Raw genomic sequence first — 25,450 nt, 5'->3', positions numbered from 1 at the left:
AGGACTGATTTGGTCAGGTGATTGTTAAGTTACCTGCAACAGCTTCCTGAGGGATGTAGCAATCTGTCACTACCTCCTAACAGATCTTGTTTTAATTTAAAAAAACAAACATCTGGATACCTACTATGCACTGAACGAACTGATAGGTGTTTTCTGAAGCGAATATGATTTCCTGACAATAAACACAGAAGGTGAGTTTTGAGGACTTACAGGGCCTGACCAAGAAACAAATACCTGAGAGTTAGGTTTTCTGACTTCAGGTCTGTGCTGCTACTAAAGTCATTTTGTTTTTGAACAACATTTTATCCCCCCTCCCCTTTTTTTTTTTTTTGGAAGATTAGACCAAACACCAGTTCTTTGCTGATTCCATCCATCATTCTAAATACATAACACAGCCTGGCAGATATAATAACCCGCCTTTGAATTCTTCCATCAGGATCCACAGTTGGTCATTTATTATGAGGATCCAAGTTACCGAACTTTCCCAGTTTTCCTCCGATCTACCGGTTTCCTGCTTTAGTCACCATCATAAATGTCTTGACTACCTCCTTCACAACGTCTGTCCTGTTCAAAAACACACGTGTTCCTAACATTGCTTTATCTCCATGAGTTTCTATTAAACTATCATGTTTCCGACTTGCTTGTAGTTCAACTTACATAAAATTTGCTGGGCTTTGCCCTGAATAACAGTAACGCATTCTCATGCTGCCCAGCCGTCTACTCTCTCTCCCCAGCTGCAGGCAAAGATTGACGGGCTGACCTTGAAAGAGTTCGGCTGGGGTGAAATGAAACATGTTGCAACATGTCCCCCCACGATGACTCCCGCTCCACTTGCTTTCCCAAACTGCACCAGAAAGGAGGATCATTATTCCATAGTCGCACCTGGTAACTTGACACCACCTGACACCTTTCTACTGTTTATTTCCAATGTCTCAATTTTCCACTCTTCTAAAGGGCTTAGTGTCATCTGAAAGCTTGGCACTTTCCCTCTGTGCCCAGGGCTGCAGATGACTGATAAAAACATTAAATAAAACCCATCTTAGTTCCAACCTCTACATAATGCTCACTATTTAAATGACTCCATTCAAAGAAGTGCCTGTTTTCTTCTGCTCTTTGTTTCTTCTGTCTGAACTACTTCCTTCCCTTGGACAAAACTCATCTCTTCCAGTTCCAGTGTGTCTCAGCTGTCGCAGGGCAAGGGAGAGAAAGATGGGCAAGGGTTTCTGGAAGTTTACACAAATCCCATCCGTGGGCTCTGCCATGTCTGCCTGCTTGGTTCACCTAAAACCATCCGAGCACCTCATGAAGAGTCAAGCTCTGTCGATGGGCCAAGTGGGACAACGGGCAAAGTCCCTTTATCTCGTTGGTTCTGCTTCTTCATCTGTAAAATGAAGCAACTGGTCTCTGTAATGTGTGATGTTCTATGCTTAGATATAAACTACAATTCTAGTAAAGCTTGATCTGTCTTGATAGAAGAAAAACTATACTTTCTCAAACAGACCACGTTTGCTTACGATCTTGGTGACTTTTTCTCTGTTGGCCTATAGAACATTTGGTACCTTTCTTCTGGATGGAACCCTTTATGAATGAGGCAGACGCTGAAAGCAATAAGGAGAAAACTCTGGAAAATCTGAGCTACATCTCCATAACAGAAAGTACAGGGCCATGTAATCTAGCACCCCGGAGTGATTTTACACAGAAACAAAGTTTTCAAATGAGGGCTTCAAGGAAACGATCCTCCCATATCCAGCTACAGTCTCCGGAGGTAGCCAAAGGATTCAGATGGTGAGACACCGAGTGGCATAAAGCCAACTGGGCCAGTGAAAAGGTATGCGTTGACCCGAGTACTGAGAAGTCCTTCACGTTACACAGACAGTGGCCACAGTCTGAATGCCTACAGGACCAGTCAGGTCACAGGAAGGAGTAAATGTCCACCGTAACACTGTGGGCAGGGTGGGAAGCGGGACAAGCTACAGAGGACATGCCTACACGTAAGGCGTCCAAATTCAATTTTTTAAAAAATGGTCCAGGTGAAACAAAACCTACTGGGAGACGAGAATCCACCCAAACGGCAGCAGCTTACCACCTCTCACCTCACAGGAGTGTCAGCTGTCTGGAATTCTTTTTTGACACTTCCAGTAAAAATTAAACCCCGTTACTTTGGGGAGTACGGGGACATATGGACAGATGTACTTTGCGGGCAACGTAACATAAAAGTCAGTTTGATGGGTGAAATCTCCACTTATTAGTAAGAAAACTTCTGTTAGGAAAACAATCCTTTTTCTGAAGATAATAAGAGTGCCAATTCATAGGTTCTGGTGAGGACTGAAAAAGATAATGGCTGAAGATACTTAGCGCAGCACCTCCCACACAAATGCTGGCCAGCGTCATTATTACTAGTATTAAATTATATCATGTGATGGAATGTGAACTACGTTCTTCCACAGAACCCCACAGAGGAGGTCTGGAAGCCCGGTGTGGGGTCAGACAACAGCTCTATGAGGCACAATGAAGGCTTCTGTGCTTTCCAGATCCTGCTGCTGCTCGGGCCTGTGGGTCTCTGTCATGCGTGAAAACACGACATCTGTCTCTCCCTTCCCCTCCTCCACACCCATTTGACCCCAACCTGAGGTCCCAGCCCTGAGAGTCCAGGAAAAAGGTAGAGCAAAGGATTCTAAAACCTCTACTCCCTGTGCTTCCCTCTCCTCCCAAGATTTTCAAAAACCCATTTCCAAACTACCACACCGTTGGTAATCCCACCCATTATAATGATACCCCTACAAATCCGAAGAATCCGTCATAAGGAAGTGGATGTCTTTAAAATTTCATAGAGCGTAGCTGGCATGCCTTGGCATGACCAAACACCCCTTCCCATAGCTTCTGTTTGTTTTCCCTTCTCTCCACTCCCCGGCTGAAGGTAGACACTGCTGTGTGGGATCATCATGTTCTACTCGGCTTCTGAAAAAATAGAATATGCTAAAATTTGAGTTCATGCTCGATTCCAAATCTTTGATAGTCCCTGGGTCGAATGTGGAACCTTTCTCAGTCTTCAGCAACGTAACTCTGATAAAGAACTATTTGGAATCGACTGAGCAAATGAACAAGTGAATACATTTATCTTTGGAAAGCAAGACATACACAAAGACTGCAAATATGACCCTTGCTTAAGAAATTTTATTTTCAAAACGGCTTAATAGGAACACGATACTTGTTTGCTTTTGAAAAGTTCAGGATAGATCATCAAATACTGACAAACACACATTAACTGTAGGATTACAGATGAGATCATTTTAACACTTTAAAAGCAAAGGCTTTTTAAGGTATACTATTTCATCTATTTTGGGGAAACTCTGCTTTACTCACGATTAAGACATACATGAGTATATCTTGCTTTTCAAAGGGTAAAAATCAGATGTCAGAGCTTCTTTTGAATTATGAATGATGCTTCCAATGTATTTCCTTTTGAAAATCTTATTTTGGGGGGCACCTGGGTGGCTCAGTCAGTTAAGTGTCTGCCTTCAGCTCAGGTCATGATCCTGGGGTCCTGGGACTGAGCCCCACATCGGGCTCCCTGCTCAGCGGGAAGTCTGCTTCTCCCTCTCCCACTCCGCTGCTTGTGTTCCCTCTCTCGCTGTGTCTCTCTCTGGCATATAAATAAATAAAATCTTTAAAACAATCTCTTTTTTCCATGCATTACAGGACACCTACAATGAATAATATTGTCAAATGATATTACTAAAATATACTGAATTTTTATTACTATTTGTTTTCTCTTCCTTAAAGGGAAAGAATTTTTTAAAAAGCCACAAAGATTATGTTGAAGGGTTAACTTCACTTTATTTGTCTATACTTTGTTGTTCTAATGGCAGTAGGTTGCCTAAATAGCCAACAACTTCCCCGCATGTCTTGCAAACTGTATCTTTTTCCTGGAGCAGGGAGGTTAGAGAGTGGGGCAAGCAGGCACCCCCCCAAGCATTCAGAAGACCAACAATTAAGTAGGGGCTAAGGGGTGCCCTTGATTTAATTAAGAAACATATAAACTTTGCAGAGTCATCTTCACAGTAAAATAAGAAGAAATCCTAGATGAGGAATGAGATACACTAATCAATCAGCTTCCCTAAAGGAAATTAAATTGATTTTATAACAGCTCCCGGACTGTGAAGAATTTTCCTGTGAGTCATGTCCAGGAGCAGAAATGGTTACCAGGGCCACGTTTGTATTTTCGTATTTGGATAGATAGTGAACACTTTATTTTTGTTCCACGACAGGTTTTTTTTTTATTATCATTATTTACTTTTTCTCTTTGATCACGCCCATAACAGTAGACTCAGATCCACCCATTACTGAGAACAAATCCTAAGGTAACATCAAAACAAAAAGAAGAGAATGAACAGAGCTAGAAGTAGGAGGCTCTCCCAGGCTGGACTGGCAACATAATTCAGAGAGTCTAGTGAAAAATAAAAATGCAGAATCCGCGGTTCAAAAATTATTAAGAATTTCAAGAGGGCCACAGCAGAGCTTTAACCCAAGCACGGGGCCTTTCTGAGCTCAGGGCCGGGCAACCCACCCCCTGGGTCACAGGCCCATGAAGCTGGCCTGTGCAACACACTTGCCAGGCTCTCGGGGTTTCTGCGAAACAGTGAGAAGGCCTCCCCCAGGAAGCAAGCAGGGTCAGCAGTGTTAGCTTTAAGGACGAACTCTAACAGCAATAAATCACATACATGGAAATGAACTAAAAACTGCTTGGAGATCCAGCTCTTTGCAGAAGAGGGGGAATCGAGAAGATGTGTTGGTTCTTACACGCCCTCCGACAAGCAAAAATGCCTGACACTGAACAGGTGCTTCCTATCGGCAGAAATGCAGAATGACACAAATGGCAACTACCATTTTCATCAAGTCATCGTCTTTTGGGGAGCGGTTCTTCCCTTGCAGACCGCTCTGCTCTTTATAGACATTTTCCTCTCCTCTCATCAAACAATACATCACCCACACAGAATAACGCTCAAGGTTAAATCCCAGGAACAACGGCATCTTAAAATATCTAAGATATCTGGCAGAAACAACCCCATTCTCAACCATCAACGGAGAGAGAGAGAGAGAGGGAGGGAGAGAAAGAAAACAAGTCCCCATTCACCAGCTGGAGCTGCTGGAGGAAGATCTGCCTTTCTCAGCAAATTATATTATCTACGGGGGACTCACACGGAATCTTAAGTCTGAGTTGAAGGGAGTCCCTATTTCCCAGCCCACGGGTAAACTTTAAATAGCCATTAAAATGACATTTCAAAATAATAAAAGAACTCAAAGAACCGGAGGAACAAAATAAATGGTGTTGTAAAAGGAAATGGAAACATTACCATAATTAGAGCTTTTAAAAGAGACACTTTAAACATTGGTTGAAGGCTGACTTGTTTACAATAGCACTCAAGGCACGTTGCAAGAGCCTACCCTACCCCCGGAAAGCATCGGTATTTACGAGAAAGGGGAGGTGAAGAAAGCTTCTGTAAGGTCACTGGAACTACTTCCTGAAACCTAGTTTAAAAACAAAACAGAAAACAACAACAACACAAAACCAAAACACCATTCTGGCCTTCTCAGGGATGTGACCTGGCTTCGCCATCAATACGCCATGGGCCCCATCATAGTCTGCACATGTAATAACCTCTCTCCCTTCTCACTCACCATCACGAAAAAAACGCACCCCCCCCCTTATGAAACCTAAACGGTGCGGTTTCCAACGTGGACATTTATTCCCAGTGAGTGAAATGACACCCTGTCCCATAAGTGTTTCCCAGACAGGAACCTCATTTAACATAGAACCCTACCCGGGCCCAGGCAGAGATGAAGTACTTTTTAAGTCCTTCCGATAATAATAACTGGCAGGCGTAACTGACAGGCTAGAATTCAGCCTCGTTGTCCAGTACTTGAGAGAAGATAGCAGGGAGACGGAAGAACTGCGAGTCTGAAAAGGAGGGAGACCCACGGAGGCCGCGAAGTGCAGAAAACAGAGGCAGCACCCACTCGACCAAGGGAGCTTGGAACAGAGCCCACAGCCATGGAGAGGCCACCAGATGTACCAGATGTGCTAAGACTGTCCTTGGCAAGGGGAGTGACCGTGCTGGTGAGAGCAGGGGCTCTGCTTCCCTACAGCACTTGCCTCTAGGACAGCAGACAGCACCCCCTGAACAGGCAGGCCACAGACCTGTCCTGGGTAGGAAGGAAAGGTTACCTGACTTCATTAGGACAAGCAGAAGCTCCTTGGCACCGTGCAAACACACCCACCATTCACCAGGGAGTGATACAAAGACAGACGTGTTTCGGTAAAAGGAAAATGTCCGGGAATGAAAATTTTAGAAACCATGGCATACCATCAGTAGTTTATACTGTGAAATCTAGATTCGCCCTGAAAAAAACAAAAAAAAACAACTCTCTTCGAAGTGTTCTCTTTAGTACTAAGAGCACTAAATAGGTACTTCCTCACTGCAGAAAGACTTGGAAAAACCCCAGCCCGAAACTAAAAGCAGTCACCTCAGCCAGCAGCTTTCTGGCTTCCCCTCGCTGTTATTAAGGATCCTTCTGTTTGACGGAGGGTTTCTCCACCTCTCACCAACCATCTTTTCTCTTTCTGTGTCCAGAAAACTCTGAAAACCCCGTGTTTATACAGAGCCCGTTGCTATGCAAATCATTAAAACACATTACAAAAATCTTTCCTTTGAGTCAGGAGGAGAACATAATGGGGAAAAGGGAATCGCTAGCAAGAGTCCCTCTGCTGAACAGAGAAGCCAGCCGAAAGGAGCTGGAGAGACAAAGCAACATGGAAAAAATTATGGTGGTCCCATCCCTTGAGTCATTTTAACCAAAGTGGGAAAACTGACATTTTCAAAGCCCCAAGGTAATGCGTCTTAGTTTGGAGTGGGGTTAACAAACCCTGGTCTTAATCTCTGTAATTCCTATGGTCTCATGACTCATCTTCCATCTGTCTACCAGTGTGTTCTTTGTCTCAGCTTTTTCACACTTCTGTAAGAATATCAAGAGATTTTTTTTTTCCCTTCTATGTGGACTCCTGTGTGTGTTCTCCTTTTGATCTCTTTCGTCTTCTTGTTCAATTATCACCTAAAGGGAGGGCCTGAATTGCCCATTTCTTCTCCAACTCAATCACAGCATCTTGGAAGATGTCCTTCTCTTATGAAGAAATTTGCTCTTCAAAAATCATATCCAGGCAATGAGATGAAACGCAGTATGTCAAAATGAATGTCAAAAAAAAAAAAAAAAAAAAGCAGAGCTTCTCAATGTTCTAATTTTAAAGAGTCTGGATGTGATCATTTTCAATTTTCTAATCTAAAAAATCTGTCCCTGATAATTTTAATAAAGTCAATCACTTTCTGAGATAGTTTACAATCAAGATCATTCCCCAGTTTTTGTTGTATTGTTCCTAGTAGTCTATTAACCTGCAAGTTTTCAAGGGTGGGATTGTCTGGGGACAAGAGATGGAATATACAACTTTTATTTTTTTATTTTTTTAGATTATTTATTTATTTATTTATTTGACAGACAGAGATCACAAGTAGGCAGAGAGGCAGGCAGAGAGAGAGAGAGAAGGGGAAGCAGGCTCCCTTGCCGAGCAGAGAGCCCGATGCGGGGCTTGATCCCAGGACCCTGAGATCATGACCTGAGCCGAAGGCAGAGGCTTAACCCACTGAGCCACCCAGGCGCCCCGGGATATACGACTTTTAAATACGTCCTCCTTCCACTGCTATGGGTCATATATGTGGGTTCACATACACCCCTCCCCCAAAGCAACCAGAGTACTCATTCTAGACTCTTTGCCCTTATTCAGAAAGCAGAAATGGCTGGGCCCTACTAATGCTATAGAACCTATTTTACTCTCAAGTAGAAGTGGCCAAACCCTTGCAAACATGTGTTGGGTGAAAACAAGTTTGGTTGGCTTCAGACAAAGGCTTATTTTTTGAGCACAGATGGTTGAGTGGCTGCCTCCTCCAACGGGCTGCCCACAATGAAAGACAGACTCCCATTTCTAATCTATGCAAATATCTTACTCTGCGGGGCATCACAAAGACGAACTGTTCTGCGTCTGAGTGGCAGGTCCCAGGTGCTCTCCCAGATGCCAAGGCACAGCTCCACCTGAGATGTCTGGTAACTGGGAGAGCAGCGAATGACCGAAGAGTTAGTCACTAGCTGCTCTGTCACTAGCTGCTCCTAATGAGCGCTGTCCGGGCCTTCTGTGAAACATGCCTCTGGAATGCTGCCCCCCCCCCACCACCACCGTTTCTTCCTTGGCTGCTCTGCCTGGAGGACGGTTTCAGTATCCAGTTCGGATCCCAATACTTCTAAAACCTCCCAAGAAGGCTCAGATTCCCAGCTCCTAATGACCATGAGTAGCCTTCTTCAGCCTGAGTTCGGCTTGTTTGTTGGCCATAATACCATTTTAAATGCTCAGGTTCCTGGGTTTGGTGTTAGAGACCAAGCCAGGTCTCCTTTGTGCTCTTATCTAGTCCGTACACCCACAACCCAGGATACGTCTCCTGAATCACACCTCCATCACTTCCCAAGGATATGCCCTTCTCTCTCTCTCCTTTCTCCATCAATTTTCCTTTCTGTACTTAACAACTTCTCTCTTATTTCCTCATCGCCCCAGCTAAAGTCTTTCCCTTGCTCTGACATCCCCGGCACATTCTAGTGGGTCCCTTGGAACAAGAATAATTTCTGCAACGCTGGGGAAAAAACCCAACCAAACAAAACCCCACAACTCCTCATGCAAACCTAGCTCCTAGCTATAAACATCCTTTACCATAAAGACAGGGATGTGCCTCACATCTACACAGTTCAGTTCCGAGTTTAAGTCTAAGAACATCCTTCACGTTTTATTTTCTTTGTTAGTTGATCTGCTCAGACAATAACAGAGTTTGCTTCAAAATCCTGGGTTGGAAAAGATTTCCTTCACTCCTTATCGAAACTCATCTGAAATGAACCAAACCAAGTGAGCAAAAAGACTATTCTAAAGAAAAAGATCTCCAGTCTCAACTGGAGATCCTACCTGATCTCCAGTCTCAACAACTCCTACCATCCTAATTCTTAGTCTGTACATCAGTTTTTCAGATTTAAATACTTTCTGTGTCAGCCTGGGAATGCAAATATTGACAGTCAAATAACGTGGCATGAAGTCTACTTACCAGGAAAATCTTAAACTGTAACGAGCTTTAGAGGTTAACTATTTTGTTAATTACCGAGTCTGGATGAATATCAGAACCACCTGAGAATATTGTTTATTTTAAACCATATATTCTCCCGATCCCTAGCCCCAGACAACCCAATTCAGACTTCTCTAACCCACTGAGCCACCCAGGTACCCCATAATTCAGACTTCTCTTACAGCCCTAGAACCACATTTACAGGAAATGCTGCAGGTAATCGTGATAGAGCAGGCCCTGGTCTCTTTGAGAACCACCGATCTGGTCCAACACCTTTCGCAATGTGGGGGTCTCCTCTGCAAGAGACCACCCTGTCTGTCCAGTCAGTGCCACACCACTAAAACCAGGGCACTCACCCTTTTGTAAGTCTGCTTGTTCCACCTTTTTATGGCTTAAATTATTAGAAAGAGCGTTCCTGTGTGGAGTCAAATAACCAAAGTCTTTCAACTCCTTGTACATCACTTAGTACGGGCCCAAATTTTGTGCTGCAGCGCTAACAGAATCCCCTTCCCACAAGCGTCTTCCAATTTCCAGAGGCAGCTACGCCACTCTTGCAAGCCTTCATTTTTCTAAGCTTAACCAACATATTTCGGCTTCATAAAGCACCACTGCTGAGTCCCTCACAGTTACTTCAACGGCTCTTCCTCAACGACAGTCCTTACAGAAGAATGTTCTGGACCCTGTCCAGAGCGGCGACACTTCGTTGTTTTCTTCCAGACCGAACTTTGCCCCAGATGTGTGAACTCACAGGCCGTGTTTCATCCTCGTTACCTACTGCCTTGTATTTCATAGTCTGAAGCTAACGTCATCCTCCCGACCTTGTGTGAGGTACTGAAGGCGGACTCAGAAGCCAGGGAAAATGGTCCCGTTCTGAGGAGTTAATAACTTCCTGCCCGGGAAGGAACCTACGTAAGTGAACAAACTTGAAAATGGAGCACAGCGTCCACCCAAATGAATGACCCTTGGGAGACTGAACACGGGTTTCTGGATGAGGCTGTGAGCTATTTCATGGCCTCTGCTGACAGAAAGAGCTCCTAGTTAATAGTAGTTTTTGATTTTAAAAAAAAAAAAGAGGATGCCAACTATTACCGTAAAATGTATACAAAAGTTTTAAATGCCTCCTTGTCTTAAAAGTTTAAAATCTAAGAAACACGTGCGGTAGTCAAGACTGTTCCTTCCTTCTTAGAATGTCGCTAGCATTGCTTCCCAAGTACTCCGAATGCCATCATCCAAGTAAAAGGTGAGAAAGAAAGGGTTAATTCAATTTCCTTTATTACAGAAAGAACTGTTTGATGAGGAGATATGACCCCTCTGCATATTTTAATGGAAAACTACGACCAATAAGGGAACTGCACTAACACCAGCCAACACCAACTGTTTCATTCATGGAACTGCACACTTAGCAGAACTTAAGAAACACAGGAACTCCCTCACTTTACAGATGAGGGAAAAGTGCCATTTCAAGGAAGACAGCCCACGAGCAGGAGGGGAGGCCCGATCCCAGGTCTCCTCTCTACCAATGGCTTCCTGTCCCTTCTTCTGTGACCAAGGACAAGCAAAAGTCTCGCCCTCTCAACATCCTCCTCGACTCTGCTCCCACCGTCAATTACCTTCTCAACTCCAAAATCTGTTGCTACATTTTGCTTGGGAGCTTTTTAAGGGAAAGGGAAGACCAAACAAGTACGAGGTGGTTAATTCTTTATGAAATCCTGGCACATCTATTCTACCCACAGTGTCCAATGCATGCTTCTACACGGCTGGACACCACAATCAACCTCATTCAGCCTCAGGATCCCTGCTACCTTAGTAGCATCACAGGGACCGACTGGGGTTATGAGCACCACGGATTCAAACCACAATTCTAAAGCTGCAAAGCAACCGGTAAACAATCCCCAACAGCTCCCCACTCCTCCCCCCTGCACACCTACACACCCCTCCATCAACCTGCTCGTCGACTTCGTCTGAAGCCCCGCGGTTAATTCACACCCTTACCCGGAACTCAGGAAGAAATGCACCTACCTTGTGGCCTCTTGCTGCAACCATGACACATTTGGCACATAGAACATGACTCCGAAGAAAAGCAGAGGCTCATTAGCAAATTTGTCCAGATGTTTCTTCAGAGGTTTCTCCAGCTCCACCCATCGTGCTTGCTGGCTCTTGCTGAGAAACCAAAGGCCAAAGTAGTGCGTCTATAGATAAAAGGGTAAAACAGCATCAGTTTCGGCTTGTGGGGGTGGTGGGAGGTAGCCCACAACGGCACAGGAGAGCAGGACTCCAGCACCTCGTGCCACATCTGGTCTCCCAGTTTACACACGAGGATCCAGCTTTGAATTCTAACTTCGGGGCAAGCTCAAAGAAAGCACACGCACACGGTCTACACCGAGTATCGTACCCGTGGTTACTGCTGGACCACGTAGGTACCGGTGCTCCTGTGTTTGGTAAGGGGGTGGGGGCAGGGTGGGGGCAAGTGTTGGCTTTTCTCCTAGGCTCCCAACGCTGACTTTCCCATGCCTTCTGAGCGCCTCGCCGTCTCACGCGGAACATGCTGGCAAAGGCAAACACGTTTCTTGCACCTGCTGCAAAGTAACTTATTACTCAACTCCTAAGACAAAACCTTCTGCCAGCTGAAGGCTTCCACATTGTAGGCTATTTCCACACACCAGTTCCAGAGTTTAACAGAAAACGGATTCACTCGTTTTGAGTTTTATGAAGTACTTTGAAAAACATCGGCCGCTCCCACTTCATTATACATGAACTGCAGCTAATCTCTCCCCCACATCAAGCTCTGAGAATGGAAGGATGTCTTCACAGCTGCCACAGGAGCCCCTGGTGGCTGTTCTTGGCAGATTACGGTGGGATTTGATAGATGAAAGTGAGATTTTCACCCTTAGACGTGAAGCCTCAACCAGTTTAGTTTTGAACAACGTGCTAAATGATTAAAACGGGTACTTTTATGCATCCAATCCTGTCTTTACATTAATTCATGCTAGGATTTCAGGATTAGCACAACAATCACCAAAAAATAGATCACTGCTTTTGAAATATTCTTTTATATTTCAATTACAGCTTAGGATGGTTTACAGCACACCTGGAAATCTGCCTTCAAAAGAAGGTTTTCATTGCAATGCTAATTTCCAAAGGCATTCTTGTGCCGATGTTCCCACCGCAGCTGGCTGTCTCCTCAAGGAGACCACAGATCAATCCTTGCCACAACCCTACCAAAATCTGTAATAAAAGGTTGGACTCTGACTTCACTAGAAAACCAAACATGTCCTTGCTTAAAGGACCCACATACTCTATAGGACATTTGCAAATGCACATGCATTCAGAGGAGAACAAGGACTTCATCAGCTTAACTCCGTGAGGTTCTAAAGGGCAAGTTCACGGGAGGAGTCTATGCATTTCTTGAGCAACAGAATGCCAGCAAACAGAGCCAAGGTTTCATTTCCATCAGCTTGGACCAATTGCTTGAGTGAATTCTGACCCTACCATTCACTTTCCAGCTTCAAGGGAGTCTGTTAGTTGTTCCGATGTGATGGATGATGTAGAGGAAATGAAATGTGGCTGGACAGAAGGAGAACAGGCTGTGAAGCCCATTCCTCTCATGGCGCTTGCACTCACTATCTTAATAACTCCATACAAGTTGCTGCGACTCCAGAGCGTCAAAACTTTCTCATCTGTAAGATGGGGATGATGCGTACAGCCATCGCCCACAGGCTGTGAGGGGCATAAATAAGATCATGTCTTGAACTGTGCGCACAGCACACGTTAATAACTACTTCAGCAGTGGAGCTGAAGTGGAACTTCCTGTCACTGCTACTGCTATCATCATCACCTTCATCACCACCATCATCACAACCACCACCACCACCATCACCACCACCATGACCACCATCAACACCACCATCACCACCACCGCCATGACCAAGATCATCATCACCACCACCACATCATCACCATCATCATCATCACCACCATCATCACCACCACCACATCATCACCACCACCATCATCACCATCATTATCATCATCACCATCATCACCACCACCACCACAACCATCACCACCACTACAACCATCACCACCATCACCCCATCATCACCACCATGGGTAAATGGAAGCAGGCAAGCCTCAAGAATTTTTTCACCAGCTCTCCTGGCATGTCTATGAACCATAGAATTAGAAAACAGAAGTTATCTGAAAATAAATGAGAAAAAGCAGGCAAAAGGAGAAGCTGGAAGGCCTATAAATAACATAAAAACCTAAAAGGTTTAAGAAAAAAATAAATCACAAAATAGTGCCTCCCCTAAGATTTTATTTAGAGGCTTATGGGTGTTAGGGAATACTGGAATATCACCCTGATGCTGTCCTAGGGGATCTATGATATAGGATTAAGCCAACCTGAAAATGAGGTAATCTGGGTACTTATTTTAATAAACTGTCTGGAAAGGGTCCAAGGCAATTCTGCCTTCTACTGAATTCCTGTATGGTGCATAGGGTATGCCACTGCCTTTCGGGTGGCTAGGAGTGAGTGCATAGAATAAATGAGGTAATATATGTAAATAGTTACATGCTATGTAATAGCTATTTTCATTGGAAAAGAGCCCTTTCATAAGCCTGGGTGGAGAAAGGGAAGACAAGCTTTGCAATTGCTTAACAGGTCAAACCATGATTTGTTAACTTTCACTAAATGCAGTCCTGACATTTGGGGGTATAATTTCATGATCCATACTTCATTCAAATGACAACATGCACTCCATGCAAATAGAATGGGTCTACTGCATTCACATTCTACAATCAATTTTGCCCCCCTCCCAAAACAAAAATTTTTTTAAATTTTTACTGCTCCTGTGCTTTCAAGGCTAGTGTTTTAAATTTCCTTTTCTCATTCCAACCCACCCAATCATTAAATCAGACCTGATCTTCCCCCAAAAGCACACTAAGAATGTTCCATGGCAGACACACGCACTTGCATGTACACAGACACAAGCGCTCACATGCCTACGATGAAAAGGAGGATGAGGTACAACAGAAATCACAGTAAGTCTTGAGCCACAACAAACAGCACAGAGCTGTGAATCACGACATAAACCACTTCTGCAAAAACCTAATTCATGGCATAAAGTGTTTTTGTTGCTGCAATGTGGTATTTTGCAGAGGACACAGAATATTTGAGTGACCCACTATGCATTTATCCAAAGAGATAATTACATAACTACTCAAGAAATGGGGTGTCCAGCACAAGGGTGAATTGAGAAAGGCAGGTAACATGGAAGATACCAGAATAACCTAATTTTAGAGATGCTGAACTCTGTTACCTCGTGGGAAAGGAATTCCATTGACCAGGTCCCCACCAGGCAACTTCCTCCATTGCCACCGTACCACCTCCGCCGTTTTTCCTCTAGCTATATCCTCCCCTGGAGTATTCAACAGAGAAGAAAGATCCGGTCTCAAAGTTCTCCCTGCATGGGTTTATGCCGCCATGTCTACACAGTGGCTCCCAGGAAAAGGCACAAGAAATGAACATCTCCCTGAAACTAGCAAGGTGCACTGATCAACCTCCTGTGTATTAGCCAAGGGACCATTAATCCCATCAGGATGCCCAGCTGGGACCACACCAGGCTGGCTCATAACTGACTTGCCAACTTAAAACTCCCGCTGAATCCTGAAAGCTGAGTTCCCCTGCTAACCACCGCCACATAGTTCAGGAGACCGTGGTAGGGTGATTCCAAATAGAAACCACCTCCTCCCTGACCCAGAGGATCCCATCCTCTCGCCCCAAGTAAGTCCCCCAGGTGCTTTTATTTCTCTCTGAAGGTGCAAACATAAGCCAGGTCCAGCTAATCCTCATGATCTTCTGGGTGAGCTATAAATCCCATTTAATTCCTCTGGTTTTCCTTGGAAAACGGGTCTAGTGCTTTGGGTTCTGCAATGAACTCACTGCAATGAGGGAAAAAGACAGAAGAGCCAGTTCCCAGGGAAAGGAACCGTATCTCTGAAGCAAGGACTAACACGGCACTACTAGGAAACAGTGTGAGGAAAGACACACTGACATGACATTTTTGTACGAGTGGTTTCCTGGTCTATTTGGTTGGGAGTTTTTCACTTTAATGGAGGAAGCAGAAATGTATGCATGCAATCAAAATATGCTAGTTTTCAGGGGCAGATTGGTGTGTGAGTATTTTAGGACCAAAGGAAGATCCCTCTTCAGTACCAAGAAAAAGATTCTAGTGAAGGAAGGCCTTTAAAAATAGTTTGGGTTTTTGTTGTTTGTTCATTTACCTGGAGAGATGGTGGTATCCCCCACGTGAGCTATTATTAATAGGGAAAGATTCTTTGAGGATTTTGTTTTTCCAGTTTTGCGACCAATGGTACGGCTTTGATGCTATTTGCAAGGGTTACAGATGCAGCCTTGGCAATTACCAGGGATTAAACCCATGATCTTATCTCAAGCATTTTGAAGAGTTAATCATCCAGAAGCAAGAGTTTAAAATATCTTGCATTACGTTGCCCATCATAGCCAGCACTTTGGTTGTAAATTAAGAGAGAGTTGGTATGCCTCCACATAAAATAGATGGGAATTACACACCAGCATTAAAACTTTCACTGAGGCATGGAAAATGCTTCAAAAGATGACTAGAAGCAGACTCTGAAACAGCACCTGATGCCATTTCATTCCAAAGGCTTTGGAAAATAAACCGTTGGACAGGACTTGGAGGACGGCAGCGAACAGCCTGTGTGTATCCACCTCTACTCTGGGCAGGTCTGGGATTTCTGTAACTGACGCGTCTGTAATTAACAACCTCCCCATCTTCCTTTGCCTCGTCCATCTTTCCTAAAAGTATGGGAAAAGAGACTGTAGAGTAGCATGGGCCCAAGAAGCAAACCTCACAGCCAAGGGGTGGGAAAAAAAATCACTCTTCCAAGGCTGTACGGCTCACTCAAAATATCCAGAAAGATGAAGACTTGTACGTTAAGACGGGAAAGTATTTCACCTGCCATCTCTCTCTGTCTAGAAAACAGACACTGGTGCCAGTTTGCCTCCCAGAACTGACAGTATGCGAACAAGATCTCACGTTATCATCTTCACCAAGACAAAAAGCAATACAAAATTCAAAGGCCAGAGATCTCCCGGCAGTCTAGTCTTCAGCTGATTCCTGGTCGGTGGGATTTTAGTCCCGAGCAAACGCAAACATATACGGATATGGTGAGGCTCAGGCTCTCAGATGCAGCCAACCCCGCTGTTCCCAGGCCAGGAAACGAGGTATTTCACTGAACTAAATACTCGCATCATCGCACGTTATGTGACCAATGCCCACAAAATTCGCGTAAAATCAAACCACAGAAATGTCCTTAATGTAAGTTAGCTTAGGCTGGTTAAGATTCAGTATCTTTACAAATTCTAGCCATTAGTGAAAACAGCAAAATGTGGAACATTTCTCCTGTAGTCCATAGCTTGGGACAAATCACCTTTTAGTAAAAACGAAAACAAATTTGCAAAAGAAAAAGGGGATAAATCTGAGGACCATCATCCACCCTATGATATTTTAGGGCTTTTTTTTTTTTTTTTAAGTCTCCTTTAGAAACCAGGTCTCTCAGTCTAGCCATAGGAGAGGGCCAAGAGTTATTGAATTCGCCATTCCCAAGAGCAAATTTCCTGATAAAGCAATGGTTCTGTCTTGAATAGAGTTTAGCCAGGAAGGTACCTTTGTGAAACTACTTATTCCTCCTCCATTTATTATTCTTTGGTTAAAAGCAGAGTCAGGAGGGGTGTCTGGGTGGCTCAGTGGGTTAAGCCTCTGCCTTTGGCTCAGGTCATGATGTCAGGGTCCTGGGATCGAGCCCCGTGTCAGGCTCTCTGCTCAGCAGGGAGCCTGCTTCCTCCTCTCTCTCTCTGCCTGCCTCTCTGCCTGCTTGTGATCTGTCAAATAAATAAATAAAATCTTTAAAAAAAAAAAAAAAAGCAGAGTCAGGAATATCCCTAAAGGAAATAATTCCAGCATATTTCTACATTTTATTGGAATTCTTAATATTCTAATACGGCTCTTAATATTCCTTATTCTTATTAACATGGCCTCCTTGCCTTTCTTAGAAGAGTACTGTTTAATAGAAATATAATGTAATGCCCATATTTGATTTTAAATTTTCTAATAGCTACATTAAAAAAGTACAGAGAAGTGAAATTTTAATACATTTTATTTAAAATAATATAGTCAAAATAGTATGCTTTCAACATGTAGCCAATATAAAAGTGATTAAAGAGCTATTTTAACTTTTATCGTACTAGATTTTCAGAATCTGATGTGTATATTACACTAACTGCACATCTCAGTTCAGCCTAGCCACACTTCAAGTGGTCGGTGGCCACATGTGGCCAGTGGCTACCATATTGGACAATACAGTCTTAATCACTGTTCAAGAAATCGAAAGATCCTGGCTCAGTGTATGATCGCAGTTTCTAACAATTCAAGCCATCTAAAAGTGAAACAAGCAGACTTAAAAAAGGGTAAGAGCCCACTCTTTGGAGGTGTTGTGGCAGAGTCTGGAGAGCCCATGTGGTATCTCACAGAGGAGACACAGTGAGTGGTTCCCATGTGCCAAATTTTGTAATACTGTGGCAACACTACAAAAACTAACTCTTTTAATCCTCCCCAAAACTCATGGAGGTTACTACCCTCACCACCTCTACTTACAGAGGAGGAGACGGAGGCCCAGAGCCGCCAAGCAACTATCCAAGATTACCAAGGTAATGAGTGGCAGAGGCAGGGCTCAGACTCAGGTCCCACTCACATTCACAGCCATCAACCCCGCTGCTTCTCCATGCATTTATTTTCTAAATATGAGAGTCAGACATAAGATACATTGTTTTAGCTACTTCTCTCTTAACCTAGGTCAGTGATTTTCAACTTGTACGGGAAGGTAGGAAGGGCGCAAGGAAGGACACAGGGTTGCAGGTATCCAGCCCCTCTGCAAAAGAACAGCTCCATATGATACACTGAATTCCACCTACGATCTCATTTGAAGATAGGAAAAGGGTGACGTCCATAAATCCAAACATGTTTTAACCATATTATCAGAATTCTAATTTTCTGAGTCTCTTTTCCTTAATAAGAGTTCCTAGGGGCCCCTGGGGGGCACAGTCGGTTAAGCAGGTTAAGTGTCTGCCTTCGGCTCAGGTCATGATCCCAGGATCCTGGGATCAAGTCCCACATTGGGCTCCCTGCTCAATGGGGAGGCTGCTTCTCCCTCTCCCTCCTCTGCCTGCCTTTCCCCAGGCTTGTGCTCTCTCTCTCTCTCAAATAAATAAACAAAAACTTAAAAAAAAAAAAAAAGAGTTCCTAGCCAGAAATTCATACCTAATTTTTTTTTTCTGAACTTAAAACAATTTAAAAAAAAAGGTTTTTTCCTAAGGAGTCCATTTTATTTCTTCTTTGCAGGGCTATTGTTCAGTCCACCCAGCTAGCCCTCTGTCTCTCCTGTCACCCCATCCTCATTCTCTTTTTGCTATTCGGTACTTTTCCTAAAATGCAAGGTGTTTATGTCACGCTCCGCCTTGAAACCCTCAGATGGCTTCGCATCTCACCGCAGCAGCGCTTTATTCTCCGAACGGTTCAAAGAGGATTTAACAGGAGGCTAAAATAATGGTGAAACACTGAGTTCAATACCTTTTTTAAAAAATAGCACGTATGAGGGTGTTTCCCAAAGCATTTCGCCACGGCTCCTTTTCTGCGGCTACACAGGCAGCCTGGGAACTCGAGCGGCAGAGTCTGCCCATCTGGGTTTGAGGCAGCCCCGCACGGCCCATGGGTCACCCTGTGCTGCGGTGTCCCTGTCTGTCCCATGGAGACAGCCACAGGAGCCACCTCACGGAGTTCAGAGAGCTCGGCGAATTGACATGGGGAGGGTGCTCAGCCCAGGAGGCGGCCGGTTAAAAGACGGCGGTTATTTTAATTTTCTTGGTGACACATTTTAGAAACAGCATCCAGTTGAAACTCCCCAGCCACACACATCAAACCGCTCAAAAGCAGGCTCCCGCCTGCTTTCCTACACTCCTACCCTCCCTGCTGGGACCCCTCCACACGCAGGTGCACGCGCAGGTGCACGCACACGCGCACACACAGACACAGATCAGCGCAAAATGAACTCCGCCCTTCCCTGAAAACTCCATGTGCTTTCCTGTTTCTGTACCTCAGCATGGGCTGTTCCCTTTGCTCTGTTCCTTGTTTGTCCTCATCTCTAAACTCCAGGGTTTCTGGGAGCAGCGACCCTCTCCCACACAGCTTCCCTCAGGCCTGGATTGCGTTTGCTGACACGACGAGCCTGGCCTGGGTCCCCTCGATGCCTTCCGAAATGGCAGCACATCGGTCCATTCAAAACCAGGCGTGGCTCTCAAAAAGTCTGCCATATGGATCCGGGTCCTTATACACTCGTCAAAACCCACCGAATGCACAACACCAAGAGTGAACCCCAACGTAAACTACGGAGCCGGATGCTACTGAGGTGTTAACGTGGGTTCATCTGATTGTAACGTATGTTCTATTCCGGTGTGGGGGAGGGTGTGGGACTGGGGGACCAGAAGGTATACAGGACTCTCTCGGTTTTCCCACTCAATTTTGCTATAAAGCCAAAACGGCTTTAAGAAATCAAATCGAGGGGCACCTGGGTGGCTCAGTGGGTTAAAGCCTCTGCCTTCGGCTCAGGTCATGATCCCAAGGTCCTGGGATCAAGCCCCGCATCAGGCTCTCTGCTCAGCAGGGAGCCTGCTTCCTCCTCTCTCTCTGCCTCTCTGCCTACTTGTGATCTCTGTCTGTCAAATAAATAAATAAAAATCTTTAAAAAAAAAAAAAAAAGAAATCAAATCGATTTTGGGTGCCTGGGTGGCTCAGTGGGTTAAGCCTCTGCCTTCAGCTCAGGTCATGATCTCAGGGTCCTGGGATTGAGCCCCGCATTGGGCTCTCTGCTCAGTGGGGAGCCTGCTTCCCCCTCTCTCTCTGCCTGCCTCTCTGCCTACTATGATCTCTTTGTCTCTCTCTCTCTCTGTTAAATAAATAAATAAAATCTTTTTTAAAAAATCAATTTTTTAAAATGATAAAACAAAGTGACAAAACAAATGATAATTAGTGCAGATCAAAAGTTAAACAAAAATTAATTTTCCTTTCCTCATATAAAGCTAATCTATACATATTGGTTTTTTAAAATATTTTATTTATTTATTTGACAGAAAGACAGGGAGAGAGGGAACACAAGCAGGGGGAGTACGAGAGGGAGAAGCAGACTCCCCACTGAGCAGGGAGCCCAAAGTGGGACTCGATCCCAGGATCCTGGGATCATGACCTGAGCCAAAGGCAGACACTTAACGACTGAGCCACCCAGGTGCCCCAGTATAAAGTCTAGGATACATCCAGACTCCAGAACACTTCTAATGGCAAAGCCAAATAGGCACCATAATCTGGTTTCCAAGCCTTAATAAAGACTAAACATTTTGCTATATTTTAGATGGATTTTTACTTCCTCCTCTCCATCAGCTCTATTTGGAAAATGACCTGAATACAAAAAAAGTCAAGTGAGCAGAGCAGACCCTATGTTCATCCCCTCCTCCTCCTGCTTCTGGGAGAACACATTCCTCCCCAACATGTGTGTATGTGTGTATGTGTGTGTGTGTGTGTGTGTGTATGTGCGTGTGTATGGGTGTGTGTGTGTGCAGATGAAGAACACAGCCATGGATTGCTTGATCTAACCTTCCGTTTGAGAACACCTATAAGTATTGTCTCACAAAAGGCCAGACCTTCAATGTCATCTGTCACAGAACAAAAGCACACAATTAAAAAAAGAAAGTGATCTGCTCTAATGCGGATGCACCCATTTAGAGCGTGTCAAAATAAAGCCCGTGTTAACTGTCAACCCCACCGGAGCATCAGAAGATCAATCACACTGCAACCCACACCTGACAGGAGAATCTGGACTTCACCGCTTTGTCCTTTGTGACAACACAGTTGTGGGTTAATTCGGGTTTCACCTTTGCCCTCTCACTGAGCGAAACAAAAGTCTGTTCAGAGTAATTATTACCCTACACGTCTCCAGACACCCTCCCCTGGCACCTCAGACTCTAGCTCTACCTGGTGATTCACGGACATGCCTTCTTAGCCCCCAAGAACGGCACCTGTCCTTCTGAATTCTTGCATCCTCAAAACCCAACTCCCCATGCGCTGGATGGCCTTGCTTCCTTTTCCACCTGCTGAAGTCCTAGGCATCCTTCAAGTCCCCATTCAGAGAGTGAAGGCTCTGTCTTTCGCCGAACATCCTCTCCCCCTCCCAGGGCTGCCACGGTCAGTGGCACCAACTGTGTACTGCACAACACTAAGGGGAGCTATTGCCTTTCAGGCCTGCCCCTGCACTGCCTTTTAGCATAGATCACATCCCACCTCCACTTCACTTAAATGCTGGATTCCCCTACTCACCTGTGCATAGCTTGAAGACAGAATTAAACCCTATTTAACTTCATTCATCAAGTCCTAACCCAGTACTCGGCACACTGTGGTTGCTCAAGATTTTCTTCAATCAAAAATTTTTAAGACACTAAAATTGAGACAATTATAAATTATTAGATGCAGCACTATGCATTTCCCATACTGAAACTCTTTTATTATTTATAACAGCCCCCAAATGATACATAAGGCAAGCATCATTATTCTGCTTTTATAGGTGAGAAAACGGAGGCCCAGGGGAGGGCAGTAACTTCTGCAAGCGCACCTAACTCCTAAGTCACAGAACTGTAATTTGAGCCCAAGTTCAAGACGGGAAAGACTGAGCTTACAGCTGCTCAAGTGCATGCTGTAGCGTCTCTTGGTACACGCGACAAATGGCTACCCTAATGTGAGTTACTGAGAATACTCAAAAGTGGAATGGTCTATAACTAAACTTTTCGCAAGAAATTTAGACCAGTCTTCTCACCAGCCGGTCTCCAGACTTGAGGTTTCTCCTTTACGCCATGCATATATTTAAATATGTATACCCAAATGTGCTCCCGACAAGCAAAAAGGAACCAGCGATCAACCAGCAAGGTCACACCACTTCCCATGTTTTTCCGCTGGGTCGGCTACCAAGCTGCACGTATCTGTGGGACGGGGGAGTCTCCGTCACAGGAAAATACACTTCAAAGGAAGCCCCGATCACAGAAACCAAAGCAAGACTGGCAGGAGACAGAAGTGCTCAGGTGACACAGGCCCCTGGAGGACGGCAGTCGGCCTACGGAAGACGCCAAGGGGAGAGAAGACCTTCCGGGACCCCAATTCCTGTATGGATACAGTGAGAAGGTAGACCCCGAGGGATGTGCGGAACGACATCAAATCCCATCACTTCCAGCAGGCCCTCCCCCCGCATACCACCACCCTGACGTGGCGGGTGACAGGGCCTAGGGGGGCACAGGGCCTAGGACAACCACAGAGCTTCTCCTCGTCCTCAGATCTCAAGGGCTTGCAGTCCCTTCAGCGCTGGTAACACTGTATCACGTCACCTTACCTCCCCGCCCGCCAGCCCCCGCCTCTCAGGACACACCCACCGGGGAGGTGTGGGGAGGTTCTCACCAAAGCCTCTTCTCCCGAATGTCCCTAAGGCTAGGCCAAGCGGGGCGTGCTGGCATAAAGGACATACCCTCCTAGGAAGAGTGATAACATGAGCCTTCACGGTCAATCCTGGCTTTGCCTAAGGCCCGAAGGAGTCTCACCAACGGCGCCAAGAAAAGGAGGGTCCGGAGCATCTCGAACAAAATGCCCATTTACAAGCGCCCACAAAAAGCCTCACTGGTCATGCTCCTTCTAAATGCCTTTCCAGTTTTGCCCCCTCTTTGAAGAGGAAAATATAGAAACAAACAAAAACTACAAGCAGCCGCATCCGTCCCCTCCGTGGGCGGTTTCCCCCAGACGTGCAGCTGGAATGCCAGACCGCCAGCTACCCACTCGAGGGTTTGAAGGAGGGACAATGACTTGAGACGCTTCCCCCCAAAACCTCCTCACTGTTGGGAACGAAAGGGCAGCCGCGACCCCCTGCAAGCTCTGGGCGGGGTCCCTGCTTGTCACAGCAGGGCACCGGGGCAGGCCTCCTGATGCACGGAAGCTGTGAGACGGAGCAAATGCCACGGACAGCAGGATCCTTCTACACCCGGGGCTGGGGCTGGAAGGCCAGGCAGGTGCCAAGGGCAGGTGGCCGATCCCCTCCGTGAGCTCTGGCTCAGATCCCCCCCTCCCTCCCGCACACGCGCTCTTACCTCCCGCAACTCCAGCCTCTGGGCCACCGCCTCCAGGCACTCCTGCCCGGTGCTCTCCACCGACAGCGTGCACTCGATCACATTGCTGTCCAGAAGGCGGATCCGTGTGACAAAGCAGTTCTTGCTCAGGACGTTGTAGCGCCGTGTCCGGCGGAGCTTCAGGCCGAAAGGCATGGCGATGTGGCCCCCCGACGCCGCCTTCCTCTCCCGGCGCCCACGTCCCTGGGACGGCCTTAGCAGCTTCGTGACTGGTCGATGACACTACGGCACGTGCTCCTCCAGACGCCAAGAAAGGTATCCATGCCCAGCGCGGCCCTCCGGAGGACGGCTGCAAACGGAAAAGCAGCAAGGTCATTGGCCGCAAGGGAAGCTAGAGGTGCCGGGCGCTTATTCCGCACTCGCGAGCGCACAGCCCTAGACGGGGGAACATGCGATTCAGGAACCAGCAAGTTCTGCAGCTCCCAAGTGTCCTGGCGGAGCCCACGCTCTTTACCTTATCCTACTTTTGGGGGGGGGGGGTGCAACAAAATCCACTCGACGGCTGAGGACACCAAGAGTCAGAGAGATGAAAAGAACTCACCCAAGGATGCAGAGAGTGAATGGCAAAGCCAGAATTCGCACCAATGTCTGTGCAACTTAAACTCACATGCCTTTTTCACGGCACCATCCCGTCCACTCAGGAAAGCAGTAGGAGTAGAATCTGAGCACTGTTTAACTTCTAAATAGATTATCTCATTCTGATCTCACTAACAACCGGTGGTGTAGATTTTACGATCCCCCTTTCACAGAAGAAAGAAGTGAGGTTCGAGGATTTCAGTGACTTGCTGATCCTGAACTTGGGGTCTTATCTTGTTCCTCCTCCCTCTTTGCAACACTGCCTCCTTCTTTCATTAACAGGTGTCCTTATTTTTATTTTAATACTTATTCTGTTAATTGGCTTTACCTTCTAATTTACTTTATAAACTTAGAACGGAGGATAGAAAACATTTTAAAAAGTTTCAAACACGTGAATCCTTTTGTGTATTTAGTATCACAATTCTTGATGTTTTTCTTCACCCGACAGTTCGATGGGTGGAGCCACCGGACCATCATTTTGTTCTCTAACGAAAGGCTTGATGCAGAAGCCTGGTCACCAAATTGCAGATAATTTAATTTACTAATAATGAGATATACTGACAGCCTGATGTCCCACCAAAGTTGACTGACAACACGACTGTCATGGAGAACACGAGAATAAAAGAGTAACAACAAAAGTGCATTTACCGGTCCACCCTGAGCCAGTTACGCTCCACTATCTTCCAAAGACGTCAGGAATGTCCAGGGCGCTTTTCTGTTCCACTCTCCCTTCTCCGTTGAGCTCGAAAGACCATCTCCTGCTCAAGTGATTGCTCTGTGAACTTGATTCCCTAACTCAAGGAGATTCAGCTCAGCCTGTCTTCACCCTCTTGGTCTACAGAATTACCTCTGAGCCTCTGGACACTTAGATGGGCAAATAAGGATAACTACCTAGAGAAATTCCTGAATTAATAAATAAAGTGGCTTTAATATTTAGAAACCACTCCCTGCCAGTACCCGAGGCCTTACCGAGGTTGTCAGGGCACAACCCTACAACACTGCAAAACACACTCCCCAGACTCCCTCGGCCAGTCTTTGATGCCTGCCCTCCGGCACATTCCTTAGCATGACAGGTATGTTTTATGATGGCTTAAAATACACATGCTAGAGACTGGGGCTTGGTAAAATCTATTAACGTTTCTAAATCACTTTGGGTTGGCAGACTGTCATGTTTACCTCTAAGGCAGCCAACCCGACCATCTGAGAGTTGCAGGAAAGACAATGTAGGGACCCACCCAAAAAAGCAAAAAAGAGAGAGCCCGAATTTAAATACAAAGCCCTTGAGAGTTGACGACTCACACGTTTGTTGCCTCACTCGTTGAAGCAAAGACCCCGAGATTTAACTCATATATTAACCAGGGAGCCT

The 25,450-nt window shown here is 45.6% G+C and overlaps 1 protein-coding gene across 1 annotated transcript in view; it reads right to left on the bottom strand.

Moving 5' to 3' along the window:
• PTPN14 (protein tyrosine phosphatase non-receptor type 14) overlaps positions 1-23,658 on the bottom strand; it is a 100,864-nt gene extending 77,206 nt beyond the window's left edge. Inside the window, exons 1-2 of the mRNA XM_080823821.1 lie at positions 23,470-23,658; positions 11,226-11,395 (exon numbers count right to left, since the gene is read on the bottom strand). Coding sequence (XP_080679947.1) covers positions 11,226-11,395; positions 23,470-23,643 — 344 coding nt within the window. The 5' untranslated portion in view covers positions 23,644-23,658. The remainder of the gene's footprint in view (positions 1-11,225; positions 11,396-23,469) is intronic.
• Between the last annotated feature and the right edge of the window lie 1,792 nt (positions 23,659-25,450).

Source organism: Martes martes, assembly GCF_963455335.1.
Source record: "Martes martes genome assembly, chromosome: 15".
Taxonomy (NCBI): Eukaryota; Metazoa; Chordata; class Mammalia; order Carnivora; family Mustelidae; genus Martes; species Martes martes.
This window is presented reverse-complemented; position numbering and strand designations above follow the sequence as displayed.